The 14,091-nt window shown below is 39.0% G+C and overlaps 1 protein-coding gene across 1 annotated transcript in view; it reads right to left on the reverse strand.

Moving 5' to 3' along the window:
• Positions 1 to 14,091, reverse strand: part of E2F1 (E2F transcription factor 1) — a 39,461-nt gene that overhangs the window by 5,050 nt on the left and 20,320 nt on the right. Inside the window, exons 2-6 of the mRNA XM_060772344.2 lie at positions 9,848 to 9,938; positions 7,122 to 7,341; positions 4,283 to 4,435; positions 2,823 to 2,937; positions 697 to 922 (exon numbers count right to left, since the gene is read on the reverse strand). Coding sequence (XP_060628327.2) covers positions 697 to 922; positions 2,823 to 2,937; positions 4,283 to 4,435; positions 7,122 to 7,341; positions 9,848 to 9,938 — 805 coding nt within the window. The remainder of the gene's footprint in view (positions 1 to 696; positions 923 to 2,822; positions 2,938 to 4,282; positions 4,436 to 7,121; positions 7,342 to 9,847; positions 9,939 to 14,091) is intronic.

The raw sequence follows: 14,091 nt of genomic DNA on the forward strand, positions 1-14,091 counted from the left end.
TTAGATTGTTAACAAAATCAAGATACATAATTCAGGGTGCATCTACACTGTAGAATTAATGAAGTGTGACACCACTGCCATGGCTCAATGCTTTGGAATCATGGGAATTGTAGTTTCACAGGCTCTTTAACCTTATTTTCCAAAGACTGCCTCATCAAACTGCAAATCCTTGGATTGTACAGCATTACACCATGGCAATTAAAGTGGTGTCAAATTGCATTAATTCTACAGTGTAGATGCACCTTCTTCTATGGCTTTGGACTGGAGATCCAACAAGAAGTGGCAAGCACAGTTTGACAGAGAAGTTCTTGTTGTGTGCTGCCAAACTGGCTTTGAGGTAAAAAAAAAAGAAAAAGGAAAACACTAACTCTTGCTTCATTTCAGATTGTGCCAGATTTAGCTAAAATGTCACTGTTGTTATCTCTGAGAGATCTTCTGCCAATGTCATCAACCCTTCCCGCCTCCTATAAAACCGGCTGCTGCCCAGTAACTCTTTGGTACATTTGGTCTGGTTCTTCAGCAAAGGCCTTCCTGTTCAGACAATGCTGTCTGAATTCAGGACAGTGTCTTGCCTCATCGAAGCAAGCAATCCCATTACCATGAGGTCAAAATGGGTGAGAGTGAAGGCTTAATGGCAAATGCATCTCTTGAATGCCAAATCCCAACAAAAACACTACATTCTCTTCCAGATCATACCTTGGTCTCCACTCAGCAGTGGCAAGTTCATTTCCTGGGAAGGGTGCAGAAGCGCAGATGTGGCTGCAGTGGTGACTACAGGCGCTGCTTGTGAAGGTTCTGGAGTACGTTGCCCAACAGCCACTTTCTGTGGACTCTTGGTGGGACTGCATACCTCAGAGCTTTCTTCCGGGCACAGGAACACATCAATGGGTCCCTGAGTGCTTTTCACAGCAATTTGGAAAGCCTGGAAGAAAAGAACAAAAGTGGGCATGGGAGGATGCTATCAGAAGACTGCAGATATGTTTGGCATGGTTGCTCTCTATTGCTTCCTTCCCCCCCAAAAGAGATGGATGAGCGTTTTGTTTTAATATGAATGTATGAGACTAACATGAATTTGATCAGCCATCACCAAGATCTAGCATTGTGTGAGAGAGAAAAAACATACCACAGAAGTCTGTGACTTGTTTCACTCATCTGGTTCCACTACTGCTAATAAACAAGATACCTCCTGTTTTTTTCTACAACTTTCTCTTTTCAAAAAGACCAAGATGCTGCTACTTCTTAAGCCTTTGAGAAGCAAAGGGGTTGAGGAAGCTCGATCTCTCTTTGCAACCTTCTCTTAAAAGTGCAAGTAGCTGTGGACTTTGCAAGCTCAAAATACCCTTTTTTTGGTCATCGGGCACATTCCAAAGTATTCTAGGCTCTTCAGACAAAGGGCTCTAAGTCTAACATGAAGGATGGTACAAATGGTGGACCTAGCTGGAAATTAGAGGGGAATTGAAAGTGGCTTAGAAAGATGCCACTATTTTCTATCCCTGACTGTAATCATGAGCCAATTAATAGTCAATCACTTATTGCACTTACAGAGATGAATAATTCACACTTCAACCCTCCATTTTTTGTCTTGGTGTATTAATTTTTAGGCCTGTTCCTGGGGTTATTTGGGCCACTGACTCAGAAAATTGCATTGGATAGACCACATCAGCTTTAGTTTCTTAAAAGATGGTTACCATGGTTTTTTATGGGCTGGCAGATGAATTATTATTATTATTATTATTATTATTATTATTATCTTTATTTATACCCCACTTTTCTCCCTGTGGTGACTCAAAGCGGCAACATGCCACCCTAAACACATTTAAAAAGTGCAATACAAAAAGTTTAAAAACAATTAAATAATAATGTGGTAAAAACAGAATTTAAATACACTAAAATGGTCTTTAAAATTCATATTCTCCCCAATCTCACCCAGCCTTCCCAAAGCCCGCAGATGAAGGCTGGCATATAGCATTATGTCCCGTATCTTAAAAACTAGAGCTAATAGGGGAAACCTGGAGTTGTTTTTGGAATCAGCAGGTCAAATACACCCAGAAACAGGACTAACATTTGAGACGCTAAAAGGTGTGTTGGCCAGTGTAATGTTAGCTGCCTGCTATAACAGTATGGCTCTTTCCTTGATTCTTCAATTATATTTTACAGGGTTAAACAAAGGAGGTTAAGTTCTCTTATTCTATAAAGATCTGAACATTTCACCCCTTGGGAAGACTTGTGCATGGTAAGATTGTGGCTGGGATTTTGATTGTTAATAATAACAATAGTAATCATAATAATACTCTCCATGCAACCCAAGGTAAAAATACATCGATCAAATGCAGATTAAAATTCACAACTTAACATTGACTCATCACCCAGCATGCTATCCTGTTGAATCAACCAGCCTAGGATATGCCATTAACCACTTAAGTTGGGCTCTCCCCTTCATCTGCTAATATGTAACTGGCCTCTTCCTGTCTGAACAATTTAGGTTCAGTTAGTAAACTATTCCAGTCATTGTATTTGCTCTATATACAATTATCAGAATGAGACTGATTTAACTGAAAGTGAAATGTCCAGGATCAATTGTATATTTTGCATATGAATGGTCAAAGTGGATTTTTGGGGATGCGTAGATCTCTCCAGGTTCTATGATCCTCTCATGTTCTTAGCCATGCCATTGATTCAAAATGGGCTGCAACGCAGTCAGCTGTCTTTTACTGTGAGAAATACCATGGCTGGGTGGTCAAGCCGTTCCACGTGAATTTGGTTTCTAAAGGACTGGTGCAGCAGTAAGGCCGGGGTAAATCTGGGAAACCAGGAAAACGTACCTCTGCTGGATCAGAGACTTGCATCTGTGTCTCCGGAGGGGCTTTGATCACCATCACCAACTGCTCAGATGGATCTACAACGCTTCGTAAGTCTTGGCAAGTCACATAAGCTGAAGTGTGCTCAGTCAAGTTTTGTAAGAAGTTGAATCATAGTCCATAGCACCAAAAACTCACTGCTACAACATTATATGTACCACCACCACCACCACCACACTTAAATCAGAAAGTGCTGGGAAACAGTCATACTAATACCTAAGACTGCCTTCTGCAACACAAAATGTATGTATGTAATTGAACCAGTAAGCAGATACACTTCTGGTTGGAGTGAAAACTCCTCATAACATCCAAAACATTTTCCTTTCCTTTTGAAACATGGACTTTGTACATCCAAAAATGTGAATGCAATTTCCCTTGTTTTAAGATACCTACATGATTATTTAATTGTTTCAGCACTATAAAGGCACTATTGAGGTATGCCACACCTATTAATTTCTTGCCATAGGTGCATCCACACTGTTGAATTAAATTAGTTTGACATCACTTCAACTGTCAGAACTCAATGCCGTAGCTGTTGTCATTTGGTGGGACACCAGCACTATTTAGCAGAAAAGGCTAACCATTTTGTATAACTACAAGTAATAATAATAATAATAATAATAATACTTTTAATTCTTGCCTGCCTCTCCTCATGGCTTGAGGTGGGTTACAGCATTACTAAAACATAAACAAACACATAATCATTTTAAAACACTCCATAAATCCCAGGATTCCATAGCATTGAGCCATGGCAGTTACAGCTGTAACTGTAAATATACATAGTTTTACACTCTTTTTAATTGTTGTTTTATTATTATTTCAAATATTTATTATTATGTCTTTTCAGTTCTAAATTTCAAATTATTTATTGAACTTGATTTTATTTTATGCTACATAGAACAGGGTGGGAGCAAAATAGATTAGTAAAACAAATAACCAATTTATCATTGAATATAATAAATAATAATGAATGGAGACAGCCACTGATCCAGCATATGCACATGCTCCAACGCAGACCTAAGGCAGTGTTATCGAGCGCAGAGGGCGGCCTCTGAGGTTCATTATCAGGAACAGGTTCAGTTACAGAGCTGCCAGACAAAAATCAACAACAAACATCTGACTGACTCACCATCAGCTTTCGCGTACTATGGTTCTCTCACACACACCCTGCTCCTCCTCCACCAGGAATATTCAGTCTTAACTGGCAGTTAGGGAGGGATTTTCCTTCAGCTCACAGGGTGGGGAAGTATACATTAAAACACCAACACCCAGTTCTGGAATGCCAGGAGGGCAGCTACCTGTTTGGAAGCTGGAACTTGTGCTGCTCTCAGCTAACCCTGCAGAAAGGATGCTATGAACCTGTTTCACACCCTCATACTGGTTAAAACCACCCACTCCTCCGTCCATCTCTCTGCAAAGGATATTGCTTGTTCTCCAGGTCCTCCGTGAGAAGCTTGAACTGAGTCGTACACATCTGAATGAGAGTGTCCAGCTGCTGTTCTGCAGCCTGAAGATCCTGGAGCTCCTTCATCAACCCTTGACAATTGCTGGGGCCTCCCACTGTAGACCTGCTACCCCTAGGGAACAGAAGAAAACAAAGATGAAGAGATCATATTTCATGACCTGCATGCACTTGCTGACTCAAGCATCCAAGCACAAAGGAGGGCCAAAAAGCATTTTACTAGCATCCATTTTGTCGAAATTGATTCAGCACCTGAGTGCCTGCCCAAATGGGTAAAAAACAGGTTCCACAAGCAAAACTTGCAACCAACCGCTGTACTGTGATTTACTGCTGTGATTCAGGCCACCCCATTTCCCACCCCCTGTACTTCCCCTGCAATTCTGTGGCTATGAAATATGGTTTTCCCTTTAGGATTTTCCTTCCCTCAAGGAAAGCTCTGCAAATCCTAGCATTCCCCAAGCCTGCTTCTTCCATGTGACTGCTGTTGCTTTAGATATCTACACAACAGAACCCAAAGCCTGAACAATGCAAAAGGATGTGTTGGTGGAGGGTTTTTTGTCCTTACAACAGAGCAGGTCCTTTAAAATGTAGCCATAAAGTAACTATGATAAAAAAAGACATTTATCTCCTGATTGTGGACAGGTATGTTTGTAAATTTACATGACATAGAATCATAGAGCTTGAAGAAAGCCAAAACAATATTTCCAAATCCCCCTCTGCAGAATAAAATATGAACCAGCTAGAGCGTTAAGTTCTGCCAGGGAGGCCCTGCTCTTGATCCCACCCCCCTCACAAGTCTGACTGGTGAGGTCAAGAGACAGGGCCTTCTCAGTGGTGGCATCTAAGCTATGGAACTCCCTCTCCAGTGACATCAGACTGACCGCCTTCCTCCTGATGTTCAGAAATAGCTAAAGACCTGGTTCTGGAACCAGGTGGTCAGGGAATAGTGTAATATGGAATATGCACTATGGATCTCAACTTAAATGCAGCACCATGAATAATAATATGAGAACAGGTATTATGATTTAATATGTATTAACTGTATTAATATGTTTTATTGGTTTTTATCACTTACTATATTGTAGTTTGTCTATTTGTTTTGATAATGCAGCATTGAATTTTCCCTTGCCTGTAAGTCACTCTGAGTCCCCCTCAGGGTGAGAAGAGCGGGATAGAAATATAGTAAATAAATAAATAAAATATGATAAACATCTCTGTGTTATTGTATGGACTTGCCCATGTTTCTATTACTGTCCACAGTCTTTTCATATATAACAAGCCATGATCCCTGCAGTCTTTATATTCCCATCTCTTAATCTAAGACTCACTGCAACCCTGGTGTATAGTCCTGGCTATGTTTTACTGGAAGTACACCCATACAAGAAAATCAGTGAAGCAGCCCTAAGTCCAATACAGACATCACTCTTCTCCTCTATCTGACCAACCATCTCCATACTAATGTTTTCATTTAATTTACATCCTGTTTTTCTTCTGACACAGGATTCAAGAGAGCTCACAAGAAGGTTAAAACAAAATACAACTACTGAATTTCAAAGACAATCTTTACAAATCTATTTACCAATGGTATCTCACTCTATGTAGATTGAATAAGATCTATCATTCTAAAATGGTCTGCTGGAGATATAAAACCACAAAAGCTAATTTTCGCAGGACATTTTTTAAAACCTGGAACTTTGTGTTATCAATAATTCATTAGTTAACAGATATCGTTTGTTCCCTACTCTAAAAGCTCCCCTATTATGTAGATTGAATACAACTGTAGAGTTGACATACGAATGGTTAGATCTTCACTCATGATTATTAAATATATGTATTTCCCCAGTTTTGGCAAAAAAAGAAGAAGATATAAATAAGCACATTTAAGGTTCACATTAACTTTTTATAGGCCAGAACTGAATTCTCAACAAAACAGATAATTTACTGATAGATGGGTCTTATTCAATTCATGGAATAGAAGAGTTAATGAAAATATATTTATTTTATTTGGTTTAATATTAATATTAAGAATGTAGTTTTTTGTATGTTTTACTGTCTTCGTTGCGATTTGTACTTAGATTTGAAATAATAAAGCGTTTGTAAAAAGCTATTATGTAAACCTAGCCCTCTTTCATTGTCGAATATATATAAATAAAGCTAAATAGTAACAAAAATAGCTAAAAACTTGTGATACAAAGGTCATTTTAAGAGAGGAAACCCTTATCATATTAAAACAAACATTAATTTGATACATTGTACAAGCATTTAAAACACAACAATAAAACCAAAACCAAAATCATCTCATTGAAAGACCTTTACTCATCAAATGCCTGATCACTGGTCCTTGGTATCCACTGGGCTTTGATTCCAGGACCTCCCATGAATATCAAAATCCTTGGATACTTAAGTCATGTTATTTCCAATGCTATAGTAAAATGATGTTCCTTACAGAAAACTGAACAACCAGTATTTGCTTTTTGGATTTTTGTTGTCTGGAATATTTTCAAGCTGTGGATGGTTGCGTCTGTAGGAGGGAATCTATGTCTTCACTAAGTGTACTGGTGGCAGACAGGGAGATACAGTATTTCAGATCGTCTGTGTATAAACCATGCAGGCTAATTTATTCATTCAATTGGAAAAAAGGAAGTTTTATTTCTGTTGATCAATCCCATTATACAACAGGAACACCACATGGGTATTTCTCCCCTGGTTAGGGGATGGCCAAGGGTGTGCCTTGCAAGTAATGGACAGAATTTCTCCATCTCTGCCCTCAAGGCATAAATCAACTATACGGGTCTACTTACAACCACTGAATATGGTTCTTGGATTTCTTGGTGATCAGCTGGATGCCCTCCAGAACGTTTGTGATGTCATAGATCCGCCTCTTCTGCACCTTCAGTACATCTGCGGCCCAGTTGAGATCCACAACACCATCAGGAGATTGGCTCAGCAGCTCCAGAAAACGCTTGGTGGTCAGATTCAAAGAGGTTTCATAACGGGATTTCTCTCCAGGAGACTTCACCCCTTGAGATTAAGGAGGACTTGATTACACCTCATGATATGTCTGAATAATGTCATATGTCATGATAATTCAAGCACCTACCCTGCTGAATTATAAACCTTGTCTGGCTATGTCATGAGACCAAGCTGCTTTGCTACAGAGTGTTGTGTCTCAGAGCATAAATACTTTCCTATTCTCCATACTACTTTTAGTGAGTATATGAAAGCTTCATAAAGATGCAAGAAAAGCAATGGATTAATAGGCGAGGAAATAGGGTTGAAGTTGTTAGAAAAGGTATGGGAAGGAGACCTAGGGCCTCTGACGGATCCCAATTGGAAAAGTGGAGAGTGGTTAAGAATCTGTCAATAAATTAAAAGAAGACGCATTTAAAGTCATATGGAGATGGTATACCACACAGGTTAAATTACACCATATATTGATAGGAAGCAAAGTAACCTCTGCTGGAGATGTGGCATGCACAAAGGCACATATTTTCATTTATGGTGGGAATGCCCCCAGCTGAATGTTTGGAACAATATATTTATGGAAATAGGCAACATTATAGGATTAAATATTGCCCCAGATGCTAGGTCAGCATTACTAAGGGATGCCACAAAGCTGAACTTAGAAAGAGAAAAAAACAACTGGTGATTATTTTACTCACAGTGGCCAGACTTATCATTGCAAGGAATTAGAAGATAGTGACCAATCACATGCTGGAAGCATGGAATGGGGAGGTATGGAATGTAACTTTAAATGATAAACTATCAGTGGAAATGAGGGTGTTCAGGGGGGAAATTAAAAGATCAGAAATTGATTCATATTGATCAGTTTTCATTAAACATATTGTAGAGACCTTGTTTGTCAGGAATATTGGATATGACATTTGTTTACCGGTTGACTCATAAATTTATAGCAAAGGGAATGCTACTTGTTCAAGCCTTGGTTGTGGGGTTATATGTTTGTAAAATGTTCATTGTTTTGTGTTCTGTTTACACTGTAAGCTGTTGACGTATGTAAATAAAAATTATAAAATAAAAAAATAAAAAAGATGCAAGAAAGAAAGGTTTTCAACCAACTCCCCATTCTCTCATGACCGCAGAGGGTCTGGTGGTAACAGACACTGACTTTCATGCTAAGTAAACCTCAGCACTTTGGTGCTGAAATTATGGAAAGGAGCATCCAAGCTGGAGATAAAGGACATGGATAAGAGTGCACAGAGAGCTCACCCACCCAAAAGTGCCTTTGAAGGATAACCAGACCTTTGACACTATTGTAATTGCACATATCTCTGCCTCTTACATTTCTTAAGAGAAGCAGAGTATAATAGATCAGGATGGGAATTGTGTGGTCTTCCAGATGTTGCTGAACAATATGGTGAACAGTGTGGGATCCTGGGATCTGCTCTCCAGAGACAATTGGAAGATGACATATTGGATGAAGTGATAAAAGTGTTATGGTGCTCCTTGCTTCTATATTTCCAACTGCTATTGCCAATACACTTTCAGGTCACATCAGTACACACTTTGAGGGATAGAAACTTGCTATTCTTGGCAAGCAATCTCAGATTTCAATGTGAGAAATTCTGGGTTCAAAACATTCGCCATTATTTTTAAAAACCCTCAATATTTTTTAAAACCATATTCTTTTTACCAAGCATCCAAAATAAGACACATAGCAATGCAATCACAGAATTACACAAATAGCACGTCCCAGCTCCTTAAGCCCCTGATCGTTTCTTAATTTTGGTCAAACATGGGGAATTGTTGGGTCTCCATATAGTTTGGATTGCAACTTCCACAATCCCTTACTGCTGGCCATGCTTTAAGTGAAAATATTCCAATGGTGAAAGGTTAGCCAGCATCAGATTTAGGTAGACAACAAGTTAACACATGGTGTGGTGAATGGCAAAGGGAAACTCAATGTTCTCACTGGATGATACAGAATGGCAGGTGTTGTTAGGGATGCTAAGCCTGCTGTTCCTTCACTGCTTTCTTAATCATGCAGACACTTATCTTAACAGCACTGAAATACAAATCACTGTGCTCTTTGTGACACTGCATTCCCTGTCCCAGTTCTGTGGGGCTGCCGTGGAAGTAACACTCTGAGAAAGCTCTTTTTCTTGATAAGCTGACTGGGGGATTCTGGGATTCTGGGATCTAGAATTTTTAAAAAGTACTACTTCCAAGTTTTGGAATCCTAGTAGTTCTCAGAAAACTGACCACTAGCCATAAATATTGCCACAACATGGATGAGAAGGCAGAACTGCATGCTCTTGATCTCCCCTATTCACACAACATGCTGCAGATCACTTGGAAGACAATTTCCTTAAAGAAAATTTCATCCCTCAGTTTAAAAGAAAGTAGAAACTGAAGGAGCCCATCCAAAGATCCCAAACGTTCCTTAATAGTCTCTGCTTCTACACCTTAACACGCTGCCTCTTTGGCAGAAAAGTGTTACCTATTTAGCCAAGTAACCTATGCAGAAATGGAGGAGAAATTTAATGCACAAGGGCTTTCTTCTGCCTACCTTTGACAGCATTTCTTGCTTTTCCTCGGTTTCCCTGAAAGCTCTCTGCAATGTACTGGTGGTCGGTCTCCAAATTCAGTTTCCGTTTTACCTGAAAGGGAAAAAGAAGCCCTTTTAAAAAAAAGACACCGAACAACAGAGGTTCTTCAACTTTACAGTTATACTGGCAGCTAAAAATGAGGGAAAGAATTGTAACGCCAATTTACATAAGGAGCTATTAATGTAGTACTCTCTCTAGTGGGTGTGTGCTCTTAAGTCAGTTTCAACTTATGGCAACCTTAAAGCTAAACCACAGGATTTTCTTGAAAAAAATTGTTCAAGAGGCAGTGCCTTTGCCTTCCTCTGATTTGGTCAATGGGATTCCATGGCCAAGCAGGGATATTAACCCTAGTCTCCAGAATTGTAGTCCACCATTCAAGCCACTATACCACACTGGTGCCTATCTCATAGGTGGGTACAATGCAGTCCACAGGAAGCATATAGCCTCTCAAAGTCTTTTCTTTTATTGTATCCATGATCCCCTGAAAGCCTCCAAGAAAATTTTCCCCAGCCAATGAATTGCAATTCCTGGAAGCCTTCAGAAACTTTGAGTAGACTGTCCTTCAAAACATCCTCAAATCATGTTGGCAACATTTTTGGCTCAATTTCAGCTGCTATTCAGATCTAACATAGGTCCCTTAAAACTTTTTTGACTGTCCAGTTCTGTCTTCTCTAAAACAACTTGAAAATACAACACAAAAATTATAGATGTAGCATAGTGGCAGCAATGAAAAGTATTTGGAAATGCCACTTCTCCCGCAACTTCCGGAATCTCACAGCTGACGTTGCTACTGGACAAGAATCCCCACTTTGCTATGAATAATAATAACAACGTTTATTTATATCCCTCTCCCTCTCCCCAGGGGACTTGGGGCAGCTTACAACATAAATAATACAATAAGTGCAATACTATAAAATGCATAAAATGGAATAAACTATTAATAACACATCCAATCGATATAAAACACAAAATACAGCATAGTCAAGTAAAAAAATGAATAATAAAATTATGAACATTAGATTAAAAACACAGTCATTTCTATGAGATAAAGGGGGCTTGTTATAGTAAATCCATGTTCTAGAGGTTGACTAATCACGGTCAAAAGTCTGCTTAAATAACCATATCTTGAAATCCCCCTCTTGAATGCCATGAGAGTGGATGCCTGCCTAACCTCTCTGGAGAAGATGCTCTAGACTCAGGGGGACACCACTGAGAAGGCCCTCCCCTTTGTCCCTGCTAGCCTTGCTTACAAAGGAGCCAGGACCGAGAGGAGAACCTCCCCAGTCAATCATAAGGCCCGAACAGGTTTATACGGGGGGATGCGGTCATGTAAATAAGAAGGACCTGAGCCATACAGAGCTTTATAAGAAATAATAACCTGCATTTTCAATTGGGTCCGGAAGCAAATAGACAACCAGTGAAGCTGCTTCAGGAAGGTGGTTGTATGATATCTATAATCTGCCCCCATCAGCAGCCTGGTTGACAATCTTAGTACTAGTTGAAGCTTCTGAACTGTCTTCAGAGGCAGCCCTACGTAGATTGCATTGGAATAATCCATACAATATATAACTAAGGCATGGACCACCGTGGCCAGATGAAGGTCACTGGGTGATCCCGGAGTGGTAACATTTACTACTTTAGTAAGCATAATTTTGAGAACATAAGCAGTATGAAAACCTATGTTTGCCATGAATGTCCTTATTACAGGAACAGAATTTGGATAGGGAGATTTGCAGGACATCCAGTGCAGGGTCACATATACTATAAATAAGTCCACTAAGGTCACTTTCCATTTTCTGTTTTCAATCCCAATGCTTCTCTGGGTTACCCCTCCTCCATTCCTTAGAAGTGCAGATCTAAGATTTCCAGAAATTTGAAACTATGGGAAAACCCAATTCTTCTTCATTTTATTAAGTAATCTGCAGAAAATTTATGTATGTGTGTGGGAGGGAGGAAGCTATAAGTGCCCTTTTCAAACTGAAAGTCGGTTATTGTGGGAACATAAAATATTTAACCTTTAATTTGGTTCGGCATAAAATTATATTTGAAATATTAAAAATACACTTTATTTGGAAATTTATTACAAATGGATTTTTAAATGTTTTTTTTGTTACAAAGTGAACTGTAATAAAGAACATCTTTGCTTTTGTTAATTTATGACAAATATTTAAAAAGGCCTTTTTTAGAAGAAAGGAAACTATCACATTTGCAAAAGAAAGGAAGCTTTGTCTCTTCACAGTTTCACAGGCACAGACATTGATTCCCATCAAAGAGCTATAAAAAGAATTGAATTAGTTTGATACTAGAATATTCTTATCTAAAGATGTTCCTGTTTGTATTAAGTTATGTTTAAATAAATAATTGGGGGGGGGGGGGGAGGATGTACAAAAACCTTGTTTTAAGTATTTATAACCCTAAAAGAAAATATTATGTATTCAAAGTATTTGTCTTTCTTTTTAAAAAAAGGTTTTCAATATGTTTCCCCTCATTTTTTGTTCTCATTGCTGCATTTTAGGCACTGGATACACAATCTGGACTTTTGGAAAATGGAAATCTCCATAATCTTTTTGGAGATTTTATAATCTTTGGGAAAGCATGACCTTGTTAGAAGTCATAATCTTTTGAAAAATGATGCCAAAACCTCCGGGTTAAAAGCATGATTGGTTAGAGCAGTGTTTCTCAACCTGGGGGGGGGGGGAACCGTACCCTGGGGGGGTCGTGAAGGGGTGTCAGATGGGTTGCCAAAGACCATCAGAAAACACAGTATTTTCTGTTGGTCATGGGGGTTCTGTGTGGGAAGTTTGGCCCCATTCTTTGATTGTAGATGAACTATAAATCCCATCAACTACAACTCCCAAATGTCAAGGTTATTTTTCCCAAACTCCACCAGTGTTCACATTTGGGCATATTTGAGTATTCATGCCAAGTTTGGTTCAGATTCATTATTGTTTGAGTCAATAGTGCTCTCTGGATGCAGGTGAACTACAAGTTCAAAACTCAAGGTTAATGTCCACCAGACCCTTTTCTGTGATTGTAGGTGAACTACAAATCTACAACTCCCAAATGTCAAGATTCTATTTTCTCAAAACTCCGCCAGTGTTCACTTTAGGGCATATTGAATATTCGTGTAGAGTTTGGTCCAGATCCATCACTGTTTGAGTCCACAGTGATCTCTGGATGTAAGTGAACTACAACTCCAAAACTCAAGGTCAATGCCCACCAAATCCTTCCAGTATTTTCTGTTGGTCATGGGAGTTCTGTGTGCCAAGTTTGGTTCAATTCCATAGTTGGTGGAGTTCAGAATGCTCTTTCGATTGTAGGAGAATTATAAATCCCAGCAACTACAACTCCTAAATGACAAAATCAATCTTCTCCCAACCCTACCAGTATTCAAATGTAGGTGTATTGGGTATTTGTGCCAAATTTGGTCCATTGAATTAAAACTTGTCCTGCATATCAGATATTTACATTACGATTCATAACAGTAGCAATATTACAGTTATGAAGTAACAACAAAAATAATTTTATGGTTGAGGGTCACCACAACATGAAGAATTGTATTAAGGGGTCGTGGCATTAGGAAGGTTGCAAAACACTGTGTTAGGAGTCATGACCTATTGGGAAAATGGCATTCACCAGCATTCATGCAAGGCAATCAGGTTTCTCAGCTGTTAAATTAATATCCTAAATATCTCTTTGAACTATGAGGGGCAAAGATATGCCAATGCACAAAAATCACTTATATTTAGCAGAGTTTCAGAAGTGTTCCTTTTTAGTTGCCCCAACATAGCTACTCTGTTAAAACATATTTGCCTTTAAATAATGCTCCCAAGAGACAAAATAAGCAGACTTCTTCAAAAGGAACATCGTTGGTTTACTCACAAACTTAATGTATTCAGAATTTAGGTACTTTGCATATGAATCCAGTAAAATAGGATTTGAAGTAGTTTCTCTGTGTAGGTAACACAGGGCATCCTTCTCCAAACAGCCCATAGTCCAAAGCATCTCTCTGTTCTGAGAGTCTAATAGTCTCTGTGGTCTCTAAGCATACACTGAAGTCTAAAGTGTGATGTTCCTACGGTCTTCTAAAGGTACTCTGATTCTACAGTCTTCTAAACTAACCGTTTTGTAAAAATGGAGTCTGTCCTGAATATGCCCAGTTCTGATCACATGGTCTGCAGTCCCTCCAACAACAAAGAGGTTA

This window comes from Anolis sagrei, chromosome 4, assembly GCF_037176765.1.
Source record: "Anolis sagrei isolate rAnoSag1 chromosome 4, rAnoSag1.mat, whole genome shotgun sequence".
NCBI classification, from domain to species: Eukaryota; Metazoa; Chordata; class Lepidosauria; order Squamata; family Dactyloidae; genus Anolis; species Anolis sagrei.